Genomic DNA, 18,401 nt, shown 5'->3' with positions numbered 1-18,401 from the left:
CATGCTTGCTTAGACACCTGGTTTGTTAAAGTTTTACACATGTGGAAGGAAGCTGTTCTCTACTGTACGAATGAATAGGAAAGAGAAATGAGCCCTTTTACCACTTCCATGGTTAACAATAGCTTCTGGCTACTTTCATCTATGTAGATTAGGTGAGACTTCAGAGTTATGACTATAAGTGTTATATTTTGTACTGAATTGGGCTAAGTATTTACCTGGTTATCCATGTATTCTGTAATATTATCTTCTGTATTCTTAGGGAACTGGACAGTCTTATACAGTCTCCAAACTATGTTAAAGGAAAGAACTATCTCCATTTTGAAGGAGGTGTAAAACTTGGCGTTGGAGCTTTCAACCTGGTATGTAAAAGAAGTCTTCACTAAGGCCCAGCTACTTAAACACTTACATGCTTAACTTAAACACCCGCGCTCTACTGAGTTTAATGGAACCGCTCACGTTTGAAGTTAGAAATGCAAGTATTTGCCACGTCTGGCCCTCTGCTGATTTACAGCATCTGCCGATATTAACATGATTAAGGGTATGTCTACATTACCCGCTGGATTGGTGGGTAGTGATCGATCTATTGGGGATTGATCTATCGGTCCCCGATCGCTCTTCCGTTGACTCCAGAACTCCACTGTGTGCAAGAGGCGGAAGTGGAGTCGACGGGGGAGCAGCAGCAGTCGACTTGCTGCCATCCTCACGGCCAGGTAAATCGACCTAAATCGCATAGCAAAAGTTGTGTATCTTAGGTCGACTCTCTCCTCCCCCTGCCCCGCCTCCCCAAGTGTAGACCTAGCCTAAGAAAGATCAAGGATGAACATACTACACATAAAAGAGAAATCGAGATGAACTGCTATGGCCACAATCCTAGAGTTCACTGTGTGCAAGCACTCCTCTGCATTTGCATGGAGCTCACCTGACTTCAAGGAGTCTCTGCATGAGTGCAAGCGTCTGCCCGTACAACGTTCGTTGTAGGATTTGGGCCTATATTAGCACCCACCATGGTCAGGACAAAGTAGCATGCTGGGTCACTTGAGTAACTTGAGTTGTGATCAGTAGTTCGACTGTGGAAAGAGCTGATCACAGCTCAGTCTTCACCTTAGAGCTCCCTGCATGTTTATGATACCTAAAGCTTACAGAAGATCTGTCTGAGACCCCTCTGTGATTGAACTGAAGTACACTGCCTTTGATATGGAATCCTGAAGGCAAAAGGCACCATCCCCAGTCACTGCCACTTCTCCCAGCTAGGGATGGCAAATCAGTTTGACTAAAATAAGAACTAACCAGAACCTAATCTGAACAATTTTCAAAGTGCATAAGCTTAAATTGACTTCTTTGGAGGGGCCAAGGTGGGCAGTGAGGGGAGGCTGGTATGTAGGTGTCTGATTAATTATTTTTGTGCACTTTTCTACGTCTTGGTTTCATCCCACATCAGAAGTGAAAGCACCAGTATGCTGTGAGAGAGAGGATGCTTTTACTGGTAGTATTTTTTTTAAACAGTAACAAGTAAGATTTGGATGTAATGGCTTGATAGGCCAATCCCCCCTATCCAGCTCCTGGGAATGCCATAACCAGCTGAGATGATAGGAAGAAGCATCAGCTCTTTCGCCCTAGTCCACTGCTCAGATTTGAAATCTGAATGTTCCTTCTCCTAGACAGTGTCTAAGCGAACCCTGTCTGCCCAGAGTTGAAATCAGAATTTTTTTTCTGCTAGATTCAGTTAATTCATAGCATGTTGTTCCATAATATTTGGTGCAACACTTCTAGGTTGGGGTAACAGACATCAGAAGGCAGGAGACAGTAGAGAGAGAGTTCTTTGGAACGGGAGTGATTTTAAGACAAACGAAGTTAGAAGGAGAGAAGGATCTAGATCAAGGGGTTTGGCTATAATCTAAAAGATTACAATGGTGGGAACACTGCAGAAGGGAAACAGATGATAGGATGCCAAGGAAAATAATGCAAAAGCAGCAAATAGAGGCTGGCTACTGACTAGATGGCAGGATCGTATGCAGCAACATGACCAGGTGGCACTTAATGGAGAAACAAGCTAAGGACAGGAATAAATAGCAGTGCTGTATTGCTCCCCTTGTCTGTAAAGATGCTTTAGGATGCAAAGATGATTTCTAAGCTGGCCAGAAGCAGGAGTACCAGATAGTTCGTGTGCAGGTCTGATTTTGATTCTGCGTGAGTTCAGCCCCATGCTCAGAAAAGCTTTATGTAAACTTTACATAAACTGTGACGATCATCAGTTAGAAACTGAGTCACACCAGACTCAATCTGATTATGCATGAATTGTTCTCATACTACTTAAAGTATAGCTGAGTATTTCCGCAGCATCTCTTTTAGTGTGTTCTTTTAGTGTTTCTCCCTCCCATAATGCATAAGCGCGACTCCCATTAAAACAATAAGAAGAAAGAATGTAAACTAAAAAAGACGGTTACTCACCTTCGTAACTGTTGTTCTTCGAGATGTGTTGCTCATATCTATTCCAATTAGGTGTGTGCGCGCGCCGCGTGCACGCTCGTCGGAAGATTTTTGCCCTAGCAACACTCGGTCGGCTGGGCGACCCCTGGAGTGGTGTCGCTATGGCGCTGGATATATACCCCTGCCGGCCCATCCGCCCCTCAGTTCCTTCTTGCTGGTTGCTCTGACAGTGGGGAAGGAGGGCGGGATTGGAATGGATATGAGCAATACATCTCGAAGAACAACAGTTACGAAGGTGAGTAACCATCTTTTCTTCTTCGAGTGCTTGCTCATATCGATTCCAGTTAGGTGATTCTCAAGCCTTACCTAGGTGGTGGAGTCGGAGTGAGATGTTGCAGAATGCAAAACTGCTGAGCCAAAGGCTGCATCATCTCTGGACTGTTGAACCAGAGCATAATGTGAAGCAAAGGTGTGGACTGAAGACCAGGTAGCTGCGCGACATATCTCCTGGATAGGTACACGAGCCAGGAAGGCGGCCGATGAAGCCTGAGCCCTGGTAGAATGCGCGGTGATGTGGCTTGGGGAAATATGAGCCAAATCATAACAAGTGCGGATGCACGCCATCACGCAAGATGAGATCCTCTGAGAGGAAACAGGTAGGCCTTTCATTCAGTCTGCTACCGCGACAAAGAGTTGGGGCATTTTACAAAAGGGTTTTGTCTGCTCAGTATAAAATGCGAGCACTCTACGGACGTCCAGGGAGTGCAATTGTTGCTCCTCTTGCATTGAGTATGGCTTCAGGAAGAAGACCAGGAGAAAGATGTCCTGGTTAACATGAAATGCCAAAAGCACCTTAGGGAGGAATGCTGAGTGTGGTCGCAACTGCACCTTGTCCCCGTGGAACACAGTGTATGGCGGATCCACTGTAAGAGCCCTAAGCTCGGAGACTCGTCTGGCCGATGTAGTGGCTACGAGGAAGGCTGTCTTCCAAGACAGGCAGAGTAGCGAGCAGGTTGCTAACGGCTCGAATGGGGGAGACATAAGTCTGGTTAAAATCAGATTGAGGTCCCAGGTCGGGGTTGGGCGGTGTACTTGCGGGTATAAGCGCTCCAAGCCCTTGAGGAACCTCGAAACAATAGGGTGTGAGAACACGGAACGGCCACCCTCCCCTGGGTGGAAAGTAGAGATGGCTGCCAAGTGTACCCTCAGTGATGATACTGCTAGGCCCTGCTGTTTGAGAGACCAGAGGTAGTCCAAAATAGAGGGAATCGGGACCTCAGTGGGAGTAAGATTATGCGTTTCGCATCAGCAGGAGAAACGCTTCCATTTGGCCAGATATGTTGACCGGGTGGAAGGTTTCCTGCTATCCCGGAGAACTTGTACTGATGCACAGCAACGTAACTCTGACTGGTTTAGCCACGCAGCAGCCACACAGTGAGGTGAAGGGCCTGCAGGTATGGGTGGTGAAGTCTGCTGTGGTCCTGAGTTATGAGGTCTGGGTGGAGTGGCAGGGTAATTGGGTTGGCTATCAACAGCTCGAGCAACGTAGTGTACCAGTGCTGCCTGGGCCATGCTGGAGCGATCATGATTAGGTGCGCTCTGTCCCTGCGGAGTTTTAGCAGGACTTTGTGAACCAGTGGGAACAGTGGGAAGGCATAAAGCAGCTGGCTCTTCCACGGCATCGGGAAAGCGTCTGAGATCGATCCCGGGGAGAGACTTTGGAAGGAGCAGAACATCTGGCATTTCCTGTTCGTGCGGGAAACGAACAGGTCTATGTGGGGAAATCCCCACTTCTGGAAAACAGAATGAATAACGTCCGGGTGAATCGACCACTCGTGAGACAGGAAGGATCTGCTGAGTTGATCTGCCAGAGTGTTCCGAACCCCTGGGAGAAAGGAAGCTACCAGGTCTATTGAGTGGGCTATGCAAAAGTCCCAGAGTTGCATGGCCTCCTGTCAAAGGGGGGAAGATCGTGTCCCTCCCTGCTTATGTAGTACATGGCCGTTGTGTTGTCTGTAAACACTGAGACATAACGGCCTTGTAAATGTTGCTGGAACGCCTGGCACGCCAGGTGGACTGCTCTCAGTTCTCGGACATTATGACCAGAGGCCTTGAGTACGAAGGTGTCCGAGGTGAGCACCCCAGCTGAGAGATGACGCGTCCGTCGTCAGGGACATTGAGGGTTGGGGCGGATGGAACGGCAACCCTGTACACACCAGGGAGGGAGTCGGTCACCAGTCTAGGGAGCCTAGGGTGCTCGGGGGAATGGTGAGTATCGTGTCTATTGGGTCCCTGCCCGGGCGCTATACCGAGTTGAGCCAAGCTTGGAGAGGATGGAGGCGGAGCCTGGCATATTTGGTCACGAACATGCGGGCAGCCATGTGACCCAGGAGACCAAGACAAGTGCGAGCCAAGGTCGTCGGGAAATTCTGTAGACCTCAGATGATTGTTGCCATCGCCTGAAACCACGGCTGTGGTAAGCAGGCCCTGGCTAGATTGGAGTCCAGGATAGCTCCTATGAAGTCTAACCTCTGCGTGGGAACCAGAGTGGATTTTTCTATATTGATCATCAGGCCTAGACGTGTGAATAGGTCCTTGACGATGCCCACATGCTGGGTGACTTGTGTCTCGGAGGCCCCTCAGATGAGCCAATCGTCCAGATATGGAAAAACGTGTATCTGATGTTGGCGGAGATAGGCGGTGCCTACGGCCATACACTTTGTAAACACCCTTGGGGCTGTAGAAAGGCCAAATGGCAGGACCGTAAACTGGAAGTGCTGACGGCTGGCTACGAAGTGGAGGTACCTCCTGTGCAGAGGAAAAATGGCAATGTGAAAGTATGCATCCTTCATGTCGAGGGTGGCATACCAGTCTCCAGGATCCAAGGACGGGATAATGGTCCCCAGGGATACCATGCGGAACTTCAACTTTACCATAAACTGGTTGAGTCCTCGCAGGTCTAGGATAGGTCTGAGACCTCCCTTCGACTTGGGGATTAGGAAATAACGGGAGTAAAACCCTTTTCCCCTTTCGTCCTTTGGTACCTCCTCTATAGCTCCCATGGTGAGGAGCGTCCGCACCTCTTGCCAGAGGAATTGCTCGTGAGAGGGGTCCCTGAAGAGGAACAGGATTGGAGGGTGGGAGGGTGGGGTTGAAATAAATTGGAGGTGGTACCCATACTCCACCGTGCTTAGGACCCAGCGACCTGAAGTTAACTGGGACCACGCCGGGAGGAAGTAGAAGAGACGGTTGGAGAAGGGAGGAGAAGGATCCTGGCCTGTAACTGGTACGCTGTCCTCGGGCGCACCTTCAAAAGTTCATCTTTGGTCCTGCTGGTGGTTTCGAGGGACCTTGATTTTGGCCCCCTTGGGGTCCTGGTTGTCGTCTACCACCACCTCGGCCGCGCCGCCTGCCAATGTCCTGTCTTTGTCTAGGCGCAGAGTACGGGTGGTGAGGCTGGGGACGGAAAGGCCTGCGTTGGGTCACCGGCATATGCATGCCGAGAGAGCACATTATGACCCTGTTGTCCTTTAGGCTTTGCAGCCTGGGGTCAGTCTTTTCCGAAAGGAGACCTTTACCATCAAATGGCAAGTCCTGAATGGTATACTGGAACTCCAGTGGGAGGCTTGAAACCTGAAGCCATGAGATGGGCCTAATGGCAACACCCGAGGCCAGAGTCCTGGCTGCTGAGTTGACTGCATCCAACGAAACCTGGAAGGAAGTTCTCGCCACCTTTTTCCCTTCCTCCAAGAGGGCAGTGAACTCTTGGCGGGAGTCTTAAGGGAGCAGCTCTGTAAACTTACCCACTGCCGCCCAGGTGTTATAATTATAGCGGCTAAGCAGGGCTTGTTGATTTGCCATCCGGAGCTGTAGGGCACCTGCCGAGTACACTTTGCGGCCGAGTAAGTCCATTCGCCTAGCCTCCTTCGATTTCGGGGCTGGCACCTGCTGGCCATGGCATTCCCTCTCATTAACGGACTGTACAACTAGTGAGCAGGGAGGAGGATGGACCTACAAGTACTCATACCCTTTAGAGGGCACCATTTATTTATGCTCGACTCCCCTGGCTGCAGGAGGGATAGACGCTAGAGACTGCCATATAGTATCGGCATTGGCCTAGATGGTCCGAATAAACGGTAGGGCCACTCTGGTGGGGGCATCTGCCAACAGAATGTCCACTGCCGAGTCCTCTACCTCCGGGACCTCCTCCACCTGGAGGTTCATATTGAGTGCTACCCCCCGCAGGAGGTCCTGATGGGCTCTCAGGTCAATTGGAGGAGGGCCTGAGGCGGATGTTCCTGCCACCGCCTCATCTGGAGAAGAGGAAGAGGGGACGAGGGGGTCCCATGTGGCCTCTTGATCTTGGGTGACCTCCTGCTCCAGTGGAACCTGGGAGTCCGATGGGTGAACTGGGCTTCCTCCGTAGCAGTCGGAGGGGGACAGCTAACTGTCGCCACTGGCACTCAGTGCTCTGATGGGACAGAGCGAGATGGAACTACTGGTATGCCTTGGGCCTGGTGGTACGCCCAAGGTGTCCAGAATGACCACTAATGGGGGCCTTGGGCCTGGGTCTGGGCCTCTGATAAAACTCTGGTGGGCACATCGGAATCACGGTCCTGTGCATAAGAGCTGTCTGCTAGGGATGACACTGATGTGTGTCTGGATGGCCATGGAGGGGTTGAAAAGCCCTGGGCAGAGTCTCTGTCTCTAGGGGATCTTGCTCTACTGGGTACCGGGGGCATACCGGTACCGGGAACGAGATCGGGACCTGCGACTGGAGCTGTGCCGGGAGGTCGACCGAGATCGCGAGGCTTGACGTCGGGAATGGCTACGGGAGTCATGGTGCCTGGAGCAGTGCCGGGAGCTGGAGTGGTGCCGAGAGTAGCGGACCGGCGAACGGGATACTGAACAGTGCGTGCCGCAAGTGCGACCGGTACCAAGGAGGAGAATGGTGCCGGGAGTGGGAGCGCTGACGGGACCTAGAACGTCTGCGGGACTGTGATCGTGAACGGTGCCGCTCTGCTGTGCCGACAGAGGATGGTCTTATCAAGGCAGGCTTGCCGATAGACTGTATTACCTGCACCGGCGGTGCCGGGGGTTGAGGCAGTGTCGACTCTGTCATGGCAATCAGATCCCTCGCCGTTGAGAATGTCTCCGGCGTGGATAGAATAGTAAGCTCAACCACGGCTCGTGCTGGGGAGCTGACAGGCACCGGACTCGACGGTCCTTGTGGGACCGGAATCGATGGTGCCGACGTCGTTGGTACCGTGACTGGTGTCAGTGCCAGGCGATCCAACTTAGATGAGCTCTCTGGCTGCGGTGCAGGTGGCACAGAAGCAGCAGGAGTCTTAGGCTTTCTCGACCTTGGGGAGAGGGAGCGGTGCCGAGTCGACTTTGGTGCCGGCAACGGCCGGTGCCAGCGGGGTCCGGTGCCGAGGAGGCGCTTCTGCCCGCTGATTGTCCGGCACTCGGCACTGAAGGCGGAGGGGTAAGAGCTGCCTCCATGAGGAGCTGTTTTAGCCGAAAGTCCCGCTCCTTTTTTGTTCTTGGCTTAAAGGCCTTGCAAATGCGACACTTGTCTGCCAGGTGAGATTCCCCAAGGCACTTAAGACAGGAGTCGTGTGGATCTCCTGTCGGCATCAGCTTGTGACAGACCAGCACGGTTTGAAACCCAGTGAACCGGGCATGGGTCCTGGCACCGGGTGCGGGGAAGAGGCTAATCCCCAAACTCCTCTTAACTATAACACTAACTATGAACGATAAAAATTAACTATAACTATATAACTTTGAACTATATACACAAAAAGTAACTAGAGAACTATGAGTAGCTAGGGAGGTGGAGGTCAGTAAAACTGCACTCCACAGTTCCAACGACCGACACAGGCGGTAAGAAGGAACTGCGGGGCGGTTGGGTTGGCAGGGGTATATATTTGGCGCCATAGCAGCACCACTCCAGGGGGCGCCAAGCCGACCCACCGAATGTTGCTAGGGTAAAAATCTTCCGATGAATGTGCACGCAGCGCGTGCACACCTAGTTGGAATCGATATGAGCAATCACTCGAAGAAGAACGGTGGTTATTGCTATTAATACTGCCTGACTGTCTATCATAATACTGAGACCCCAATTTATTTGATATACTTTATAAATGCAGCTCAGATGTTCTGTCACTTTTTTCCCCAGAACATAACTCCTTCTCTTTTTTTGAAAAAGGGGATCATTTTTATTTTTTTTTTAGCACTGACTGTTTTAAACTTGTCTTTCAGTTGTTAACAGCAAAAGCACCATTATGTAAATATTTGAAAATCTCATTGATTTACACTCTACTTGGTTCAAATGCTACTGTAAACATTTCATTGTTTAGTTGTAGGAGTTAGTATTTACTATACAGGCACTTGTATAACAAGAACTGAATCCCTGGCAAATGTGTGTTGCTTTTGTATACAGTACTTTAATATAGGGGTAGTATCAGTTTTCCTGTTTTACAAACTGGTGGCCTAATCCTGAGTTCAATGAGATTACTTAGAGTAATAAGAACTATACCCAGTAGCAAGTGTCTGTATGATCAGATTCGTGGTTGGTTGCTTTGTTCTGACACAAGGACCTGTTTCTTGGAACAGTGTAGTGCAGGGGTCCCCAACGTGGTGCCCACGGGTGCCATGGCATCTAAGTGTGCCTGCGTACTGGTCGGCAGATGAGCATCCGCCGAAATCCAGCGGCATTGTGGCGGCAATGCCTCTGGATGACGCTGCTTGTCAGCAGATGCTCGTCCGCCACCACTGTCCTCCGTGGCTCATCGTCTGGCACCCGGCAGACAAAAAAGGTTGGGGACCACTAGTTTAATGGACTCCCAAAACTGATCCATATAACACAATTTCTGCAGTTCCCATCGAAGTAATCATTAAAATGCTGCAAAATGCAGCAACCAGTGTTATCTGGAGTTGCTGTTAGTTTTACCTAGGAAACAGGGGTTTACATATTTACTGTGATACTGAGGCTGATACAGTTCCGTTTAATCCTTGAGGATATATGAGGTACAACAAATAGCTGAGAGGCATATACATCTACACAAGAAGACTTGGGGATAGATAATTAAGCTTTTAATGATTTTATTGATTGCCTTTGGGGTTTGGAAAGGTCATATCAGACATCCTGGGGTTGAGAGAGAAGAGAATACCAATTCCAATTACTGCTCAGCTTATTTATGTTTCTTTCCACAGACATTGTCCATGTTCCCAACAAGGATTCTACGATTACTGGAGTTTGTTGGGTTTTCTGGAAGCAAGGTAAATATCACTCATTTGATAAGATTGTAATAAATGTGGCTGATACATTACAGCCGGAATCTGGTTCCCCACCCCACCATTCTAACATGCTTTGAAATGTGAGTATTGGAGGGTTTTCATCACTGGAACTGATGTTACTGCTGCTTAAAAATTTTTTTTATTAGTATTTTTTTTTTTTTTTTTTTAAAAACAACTTTGTAAATATTTTAAAATTGAGGACAGTGAGATGATGTTTGGAAAATACAAGAAAGATAAGAAGCAACAGTTCAAAGTATAATATTGAGATTATTACTGTTTATTGATTGGATTGCAATAGTGCTTAGAAGTGCTATTTGTAGTTGATATTGAGTTAATTTAATAAGGAGGTTGAGAATTTATCTAATTTAATAGATACTATAATCACAGCATCCTGACATCCCTTATTCTGTTCCTGCATGGAACCCAGTTTAAAAGAGAGTGCATATAATTATGTATCCATTCGTTTCTCTATGCTTTTAATGGCAACTGTTAACTTCAATGACATATCTAAATTCTCCTAAGTAGATGCCCAAATATAACTGGCCTGGCACATGCTCGGAAAGTGTGGAGTAGGGGAAGGAGGTTTGGTAGTGGCAGACTCACCTGCCATACTCATAGGGTGTTGGGTGGGTCTGCAGGAAGGGATCAAAGGTCAATTGTCTATTGTCCCTGTGCTCAGGATATGGTTAATTCCTGCTGGGGGAGAGAGGGAGGAGCAGGAACTGGGCGTTCTCGGGGGAGGGGGCAGAATCATGTCTGGGGCCACCGGCCCTGCTGATCAACTCCTCCCCTCTCACCCCCCGAACGCCTTCTGCACGCTGTAGAACAGCTGTTCCCCAGCGTGCAGGAGGCACTGGGAGGGCGGAGGAGGAGTGGGGAGGGGCATGCTGGGGGGGAAGGAGTGGAAAGAGGTGGGGTAGAGATGAGGCCTTGGGGAAAGGGGTGGAGTGGGGACAGGGCTTGGGGCTGTGAAATATTTTAATTCAAAATGGGGGTCCTCAAGCTGCTAAAGTTTGAGAACCACTGGACCGCTAGATAATAGCCCTGTCATGAGCGCAGGGGACTGGGCTAATGACCTCTCAAGGTCCCTTCCAATCCTACAATTGCTTTTGTGAAGACACTTGGTAAACAGTCATCTTGTATATGAAAACTTTCACTATTTTTTTGATTCAGTCTCTCCTTCTTGATTGTGGACAGGCCCTGGGATTTCTCATGTGTCTCTGTGTGGGCTTCTCCTTGTACTAGTGTTTCAGATAGTTGGGAGCAGGCTGAAGCATGATCGAGATTACCATAAACATAAGCAAAATGTTCCAAATACCCTATAAAGAAAGGGGAGTATTTAAACATTTGATTGACCAAAGTTCAAGTGGGGTGCACCTTGACAGTACAACTGTAATCTAAAAATCTTCCTGTGCTTAAGGTTGTAAGTCATAAACCCAGATCTGAGAGAAGTATTGCAACTTGCATTTGCAATCACATTTCACATGGCAGGTTTCCAAAGCTTCGCAAGAGGAAGCTGCCCCTTGGAGTACAGACGTGACATTTCAAGGGGAAAGGGAACAGGCATGTGTAACTCAAGGTGTCACACTCAAGAGGGAAGGAATTTTGAGTCCTGCTGTGTTTTGACCGTAAGACGATGATATTATTTGTTAAATTCTGTCAGAATGTTTGGTGCTGTGCAAGACACAGAGGAAGATGTGGCCAGCGCGTTGAGAAAATCACAGTCCTATCTGACCGCATAAATCAGATGCATAATTCACTGGGACACACAGCAGATAATGTTTCACTCTTAGTGTGGCGGGCTGTTTGTTTACTGTAGGTTATTAATACTGCATTTCTAGACATTCATATCCAAAGCTGCATTAGAGCAACTTCGTGAACCCTCTGTTAGTTTTTACATTGGATCTTAAACAGGAAAGAAGTGGTTTGCAAGAAATAATGCAAGAGTTAATTTGGAAGAAGTTTTTTTGCAACACTCCTGGGTCTGTCATTTCCTGATATTGCTGTTGTAGGCAAGTGCTGCAATAGTAATTTTAGAATCCTTTTCTCTCACTTTCTCTCTCCCCTACCATCTCACATACTTTATTATCATTAAGTGAGTCCTTAATGTCTCTGAGATATAGCTGTATTACGGTGCTCAAATACCACAGTGACAATGGGCATTGTAGAAAAACCTGAATGGAACAGAACAGTGTTATACACGTAGTACAGATGAACAAACCTGGGGCACAGGAAGATTAAATGAAGGTCAAGTAGGAGGTCTTAGTCTCCAGTATGCCAATGTTCCTGTCCTCCATTCTAAAGCGTTACCATGTATTATGCTGTGTTAATAGATTCATAGAGTTTAAGGCCCAAAGGGACAATTAGATCATTTCGTCTGACCTCCTGCATATCATAGGTCATGAAATTTCACCCCATTCATCTATATTGAGTCCAATAACTTGTTTGGCTAAATCATATATATTACATTGACAGTAACTGTTCATGTCACCACTGTGATATGTGGCTAGATACAGTGCATAGTGGTAACGTGTCAGTTGCGGAGGTACTACAAAATTCTGTGTATTTTTCAGAAATGTTAGCTCTATTGGATGATACTGGTAACTTGTAAGCACTGTTGCACTCTCAACCGCACAATTATCTGACTCTCTGCTCTGCCACCTGATATTTTGCAAAAGTCAAGTGATAACTCCATTGGAAACTATTACCGTGTGTTCTCCTCTAATAACTACATAAACTGTTTATATCACCTCTGTAGATATACAGTGCAGTCCTTGTGTTTGAGCTACCAGAATAGCTACAAATGATACTACAGAAGTTAATAGCAAAATAGCACTGTAATTGTTTTACAAGACTTTGTCTTCCTTCTCTAATTTTTGCACAGGAGTATGGCCTGTTGCAGCTTCAAGAGGGAGCGTTGATGTACAGCTTTAGGTCGGTGCTGTGTACCATGCTGCTGCTGTGCTATCATACCTTCATGACCTTTGTGTTAGGTAGGATTATTCACAGTAACCCTGTAATAGTCCTTCCATATGATCAGTTATTGCTGGGAAGCAAGGGGAAGAAGTGGTTAAATTGCAAACCTGTTGGTGAATTGTTCATTCAAACCTGGACTGGACAGAGTTGGATAATTTTGTGGTGGTTGATTTTTGCAATAACTGTCATCACTGTGGAAAGGGCTTTGTTCTTCAAGATGGAGGCTTGTGTAGGACATTTGGAAGGGGGACTAGAGGGGATAGCTGGAGTGTTGCCATAAGAAGAGGTCACAAGAACAGGTTATACTTCCTGTGGCCAAGTGAGTTGTTTTGGAAGTGTGTTTAAAAAAAAAAAATCCTTGTAAAAAGATTTGCTAAATCCTGTTTTTAGGTAAATTTGGGGTGACATATTTCCCATTAAAATGATGCATTCACTCATGGCCTACTCCTAAAGCACTCTAGGTCTAGGCAAATATACCACCAGCTTTTACAATAATTGCTAAGTGTACCTGAAAAAATGTCATTCGATACCTCAACTCTGGTCTCATAGCCCTTTGCAACTGCAAAAGCCATGCAGTGTGGCCCGGTAAAAATCTGGCCTATTCCAATGTCAGTCTTTATGGTTCTATGTTTTAAAAAGCTGCCATGACGTTAGGAAATGCGGGGGTGCCCCTGTGGCCATTCAGAAGCCAAGCAATGGGCAGTCAGTATCTGATCCTGCCCCCTTTCACCTTCTTTCTCTTTTTCTGTCTTGCACAGAATTGAGGATCCCAGGCAGTGGGGAAGGAGGGAGCAATGTTGCATGGAGATTACTGCCAGCACAGAATCAGTTTGCCTTTGTGGTGCCTCCATATAAACACAACTTCTTGGTGCCCTGTTCTGATCTGTCTGAAGTGGTGCAGGATGAGGGGCTATGTTTGGACCTAAATGCTGCTGTATGGGAGAATTTATTTATTGTCCAGATGATGATTACTCAAGGCTATTGTTTCCGGTTCCTTTTAATAATTTACATTGTTTTACTCAACTAATCTAGGGACAGGGAAAGGAAACGTTGAAGAAGCAGAAAGGCTACTCAAGCCTTACTTGGCTCGCTATCCAAAAGTAAGACGAATCCTAATTTAGTTTAGTGTTTTTGTAGCTAGAATGTATAAGCTGCATGAAAATGGTTCACGGTTGCTTTTGTTTATTACAGGGAGCCATATTCCTGTTTTTTGCGGGCAGGATAGAAGCAATAAAAGGCAATATTGATACAGTAAGTAACCCTTTTCTCCTTGGAAAAGAACCTCCAAGAACAACATTGCCCTATTAGTCATAAAGCCTGGCGAAGATTTCAAAAAATAGGAGTGTATGTTGGACTTCGAACCATATTTAGACACCCCAAAGCCAATTATCCTAAATTTTGGGCAAGTCCACTTTTTGGCTGGGATCCATGTGTAAATCTGTAGTGCATAAATACAAAACACGAATTCCTGATTCAATTAAACTCAGCAGAAATTCCACCAGCTATAGCTGAGTGCTAGGGCTGGGCTACACTTGTGAGTTAGAGCGCATTAAAGCAGCCCCGGGCGCCCTAGCTCACTACCTGTCCACACTGGCAAGGCACGTAGAGTGCTCTGACTCCAGGGCTAGAGTGCTCCTGGTACTCCACCTCGATGAGAAGATTAACACTTGGTGCAGATTGGCTGAAATGCCCGGGTGTCAGTGTGAACGAGGTGTTGCATTACTGTGCTCTGATCAGCCTCCAGAAACGTCCCATAATCCCCTTAAGTCAAGTGGCCACTCTGGTCATTGTTTTGGAATCACTGCAGGCATGCCAATATGCCCTTTGAAAGCTCTGTTTCTGACAGCCGGCATGCTTATCTGCTCTGAGACAAAGCAACCATTACTGTGGAATGTTGTGTGTGAGGTGGGGGGAGGGGGTCTGTTGGTGTCTGAACTTACAAGACAGCATGCTGACATGCTCTCATACCCCCAAAAACCCACTCTCTCTCCCCACGTACACACAACACACTCCCTGTCACACTCCACCCCAACCCCCTCATCTGAAAAGCACGTTGCAGCCACTTGCATGCTGGGATAGCTACCACAATGCACTATTCTCTGCGGCCATTGCAAGAGCTGCTAATGTGGCCACACCAGTGCACTTGCAGCTGTCAGTGTGGACAGACTGCAGCACTTTCCCCACTGCGCTCTACGAAGGCTGGTTTAACTCACAGCGCTCTACATCTGCAAGTGTAGCCAGGCCCCTACTTGCAGAGCTGGTATCAAACTATGTGGCTACTTTAAGGCAGTGGCTGTGAAAGATGGGACAATTAAGCAAGTATGTGTGTGAGAGTGATGAATGTGGTCCGCTGTCTTGTGCTGCTCTTACTCCAGTGTGATGATAATGTAACAGTTCTCCAATATTAATGCTCTTTGTCTAACCCAGTGGTCCCCAACCTTTTCGTCTGGCGTGCGCCAGATGAAGGACTGTGGCGGCAATGGAGCATCCGCCGAAATGCTGCCGAATTTCATCGAGAGGCGTTACCGCCGAAATGCCGCAGAAATTTGGTGGCATTTCAGCGGATGCTCCACCGCCAACCAAGATGCAGGCGCCGCATCTTGAAGCCTGCTGTGCCTTTAACGCTCTGCAGTTATTTTCCTTTGCCTGCTCTTAGACTTCTCTCCCTCCAAACTGACTTGTACTCGTCTCTTCTCTTGCTGTTTTTTACATGTCCCAAATACTCTGGGGCAGGTTCTCAGCTGGTTTATATTGTCATTCTCCACTGATGCTAGTGGAGCTTTGATATATACACCAGCTGAAGATCTGCCCCTCTGACTTTAATTTCCTAATCTTGCCTCGCAACAAACACTCCTCTTGCTGCTCTACTATTCACCTACACTCGGCATCAGGTAATAAAATTAAAGTATAAGGAGGACTGTAGGTGGTAAACGTGATAATACAGGGTGAGACTATGAAGTCAAGGGTCTGATCCTGCTACCTTGAAGTCAGTGGGCCTGATCCTAGGAAATGCTGAGCACTCTCAACTCCCTAGAATTGAGGGCACTCCCCACCTAGGAGCAGCATTGAGTCCCAGTGCTGTTTACCAAATGGACACATTTGACGTGTCTATTCTATGAAACCTGTTTTGTTTTGTTTTTTCTCATGGTGATTATGGTTATGTTTGGACTTTCCTTGGTTCAGGCAGTTAGTAGGTTTGAGGAATGCTGTGAGGCCCAGCAGCACTGGAAGCAGTTTCATCACATGTGTTACTGGGAACTAATGTGGTGCTTCACCTACAAGCGCCAGTGGAGGATGGCCTATTTCTATGCGGATCTGCTAAGCAAAGAAAACAATTGGTCAAAGGTAAGCTAAAGTGAAAAGAAAACTGATAGTTAAAGAGAGACCGAAGCTTAGGTATTACATTTAATTGGGTTGAGCTACATCTATGGTAGGGTGAGGGCAGTAAAACAAAATCTGGCTTGTTCTGGCCTATGCAATGTATAGAGGTGGAGCAGAGCAGTGCAGACATTCTAAACATGTCATGTGATCTGGGAATACTGCTAGATTTCAGAGCTGATTTTTAACTAAAGGGCAGTCAACTGGCAAGGGGCTTTGTCATGTACTAATTGGCCATCCTGTGTAATTAGCAGTAGGTCGTTATTTCTTTTATTGCAGATACATTAATGAACGTGAGCTGTTTTGGTGACCATGTGGAAGGTAGTGATTTTTGTAATGAGAGTTAAACATGGTGGTGCCTGCTAGGTAATAACAGTAACCAGGGCAAATTGCTTGGTTTAAGAGACTACCTAGCCCCCCTCGTGAGCAGATCTGGCCCAACACCTTGGAAATGGAAGGGGATGTTGTCTCTATGACTATCTCCCTCCCTCTTCATTTATCCAAGCCCCATGAGAGCAGCACCTCAGTTGGCTTCTTTGGTCAGCAGCTGATGGAACCAGGGCATTGGCCCTGTCACAGCTCCTGCTGAAGTCAAGTGGCCAGGAGGTAGAGTTGGGGGCAGCACAACTGCGCAGAGGGGCAGCCATCCAGGTATGATTGCTTCTGTCTAAACCAGTGTCAGGCTTGCCTTTGCCACGGATCTATGGGACTGAGAGGCCTTGCCACTGCCTATACTGCAGCCACCAAAACATCTCCCACCAGAGGCAATAATGTCCTGGAGCACTGCAAGCTGGACCTTGCCAAAGTGTCTGTTCTTTTGACCCCTTCCTGGAGGTCACTATGCAGAACAGCGAAATCAGACCCATATCCTGGGGGCTGCAGTAAACTCTGATGGTAAAGACTAAGGTGTCTATAAGAGATTGTAGGGCTCATGAGAAACACCTTCACGTGAGTTCTGTGAGCAGCAGCCAATCACAGAACCAGGGTTTGCATCCTGAACATTTGTTGAAAATTGTGAATTAAATTATAAACAGGATGAAATGAGAAATTGAGGGGTGTTTTTGTGGGCATGTGGCCGCATGAGTTCTGAGGGCAGCAGCCAATCACAGAACCAGCCTTTGCATATGCATGACTGTTGAAAACCCCATTCGAGTGTAGATTCCATGTCCTATGGTAATTGCTGTCTCCTGCTGTGATGGCCGCTACAGCAACACTCAGGAAGTAACGAATTATTATACTCTACTTTCCCTTGGCATTCACTGTTACATCCTCCAGCACCCTGTACTTTTGACCGTTTACTCAGGAGTTCTTATGTGATTAATCACTAATTAGTTATCTTTAATAGGGAAGCTTCTCTTTTGTTGCGCACACACACATTCATAGAGTGGAAATAAAAACTGATACAAACACAGCAAACTAAAAACAATTAAAGATACCATAATATGAGCTATTCTGTGCTCTCTTTTGAAAGTACTAGGTCTTACGCACATATCTCAGTTGGAAAACTGACCCTCCTATAGCTTGAGTTTACAAGGAAAAGCAACAGAGGTTTCCCTCCTTAACAGTACCATCATGTTGACTTTTAAATCAATGCTGCTGTGAATACAATTTACTGTACAGATGATGTTGACAGCATTTGCTCTTCACTGTAGGTTACCTATATTTACATGAAAGCTGCCTATCTCAGTATGTTTGGCCCAGATGATCACAGACCCTTTGGGGATAATGAAGTGGAACTGTTTAGGTAAGATTTAGAAAGTCCAAACTAGGACACTATTCCATTCTGTATCTTTTCAAATGACTTGCAATAATGAATGTAAATCAGGTGTTTGGAGTAGAGAGAAAAACTTACTGATTCTGTAGGGTTAATAAGATGCAGATTTGCATGAATATGTCATCAGAATTTGCTTAGGAGTTTCTGACTGCAGTGACCACACAAGAGAGAAAGTGTGTGTGTGTCTGAGAGAGAGAGAAAATACAGTGTCAGATGCTCAAAATAATTCCCCATTAACTATACTAAAAAACATTTTTGGAAAGTTTTCAGCAGCCCTTGAGTATATTTAAACTTCCCATTGGCCCAGAAAGGCTTTGAACTAATATCACTTTCTGTTTTATCATTGCTACAAGTGGCTGCTGCTATTGCATGCAACATTTTCCATGTTGTTTTTTTTTTTCTATTGTTCCCAGTAGTTAAAGTTGGCATGAGTTTTCTGAAAGCCTTGTACAGATTTCACTACAAGATGTGTGTGTCCTGATAAAAGGCTGTTGGAGACACCCTCAATACAACTGTGAGCCTGGGGCTTGGCTTCTGGTAGAAC

General features: G+C 46.9%; 1 protein-coding gene across 2 annotated transcripts in view; it reads left to right on the top strand.

Moving 5' to 3' along the window:
• Window positions 1–18,401, top strand: part of TTC39A (tetratricopeptide repeat domain 39A) — an 80,495-nt gene that overhangs the window by 48,205 nt on the left and 13,889 nt on the right. For both annotated transcript variants that reach the window (XM_032767336.1, XM_032767351.2), the window contains exons 7-13: window positions 260–359; window positions 9,646–9,711; window positions 12,614–12,722; window positions 13,738–13,805; window positions 13,897–13,956; window positions 15,889–16,050; window positions 17,736–17,827. In XM_032767336.1, the coding sequence (XP_032623227.1) occupies window positions 260–359; window positions 9,646–9,711; window positions 12,614–12,722; window positions 13,738–13,805; window positions 13,897–13,956; window positions 15,889–16,050; window positions 17,736–17,827 (657 nt within the window). The remainder of the gene's footprint in view (window positions 1–259; window positions 360–9,645; window positions 9,712–12,613; window positions 12,723–13,737; window positions 13,806–13,896; window positions 13,957–15,888; window positions 16,051–17,735; window positions 17,828–18,401) is intronic.

Source organism: Chelonoidis abingdonii, chromosome 7 (assembly GCF_003597395.2).
Source record: "Chelonoidis abingdonii isolate Lonesome George chromosome 7, CheloAbing_2.0, whole genome shotgun sequence".
Taxonomy (NCBI): domain Eukaryota; kingdom Metazoa; phylum Chordata; order Testudines; family Testudinidae; genus Chelonoidis; species Chelonoidis abingdonii.
Note: the sequence above shows the minus strand (reverse complement) of the source record. Positions and strands in the feature narration are given on the sequence as shown.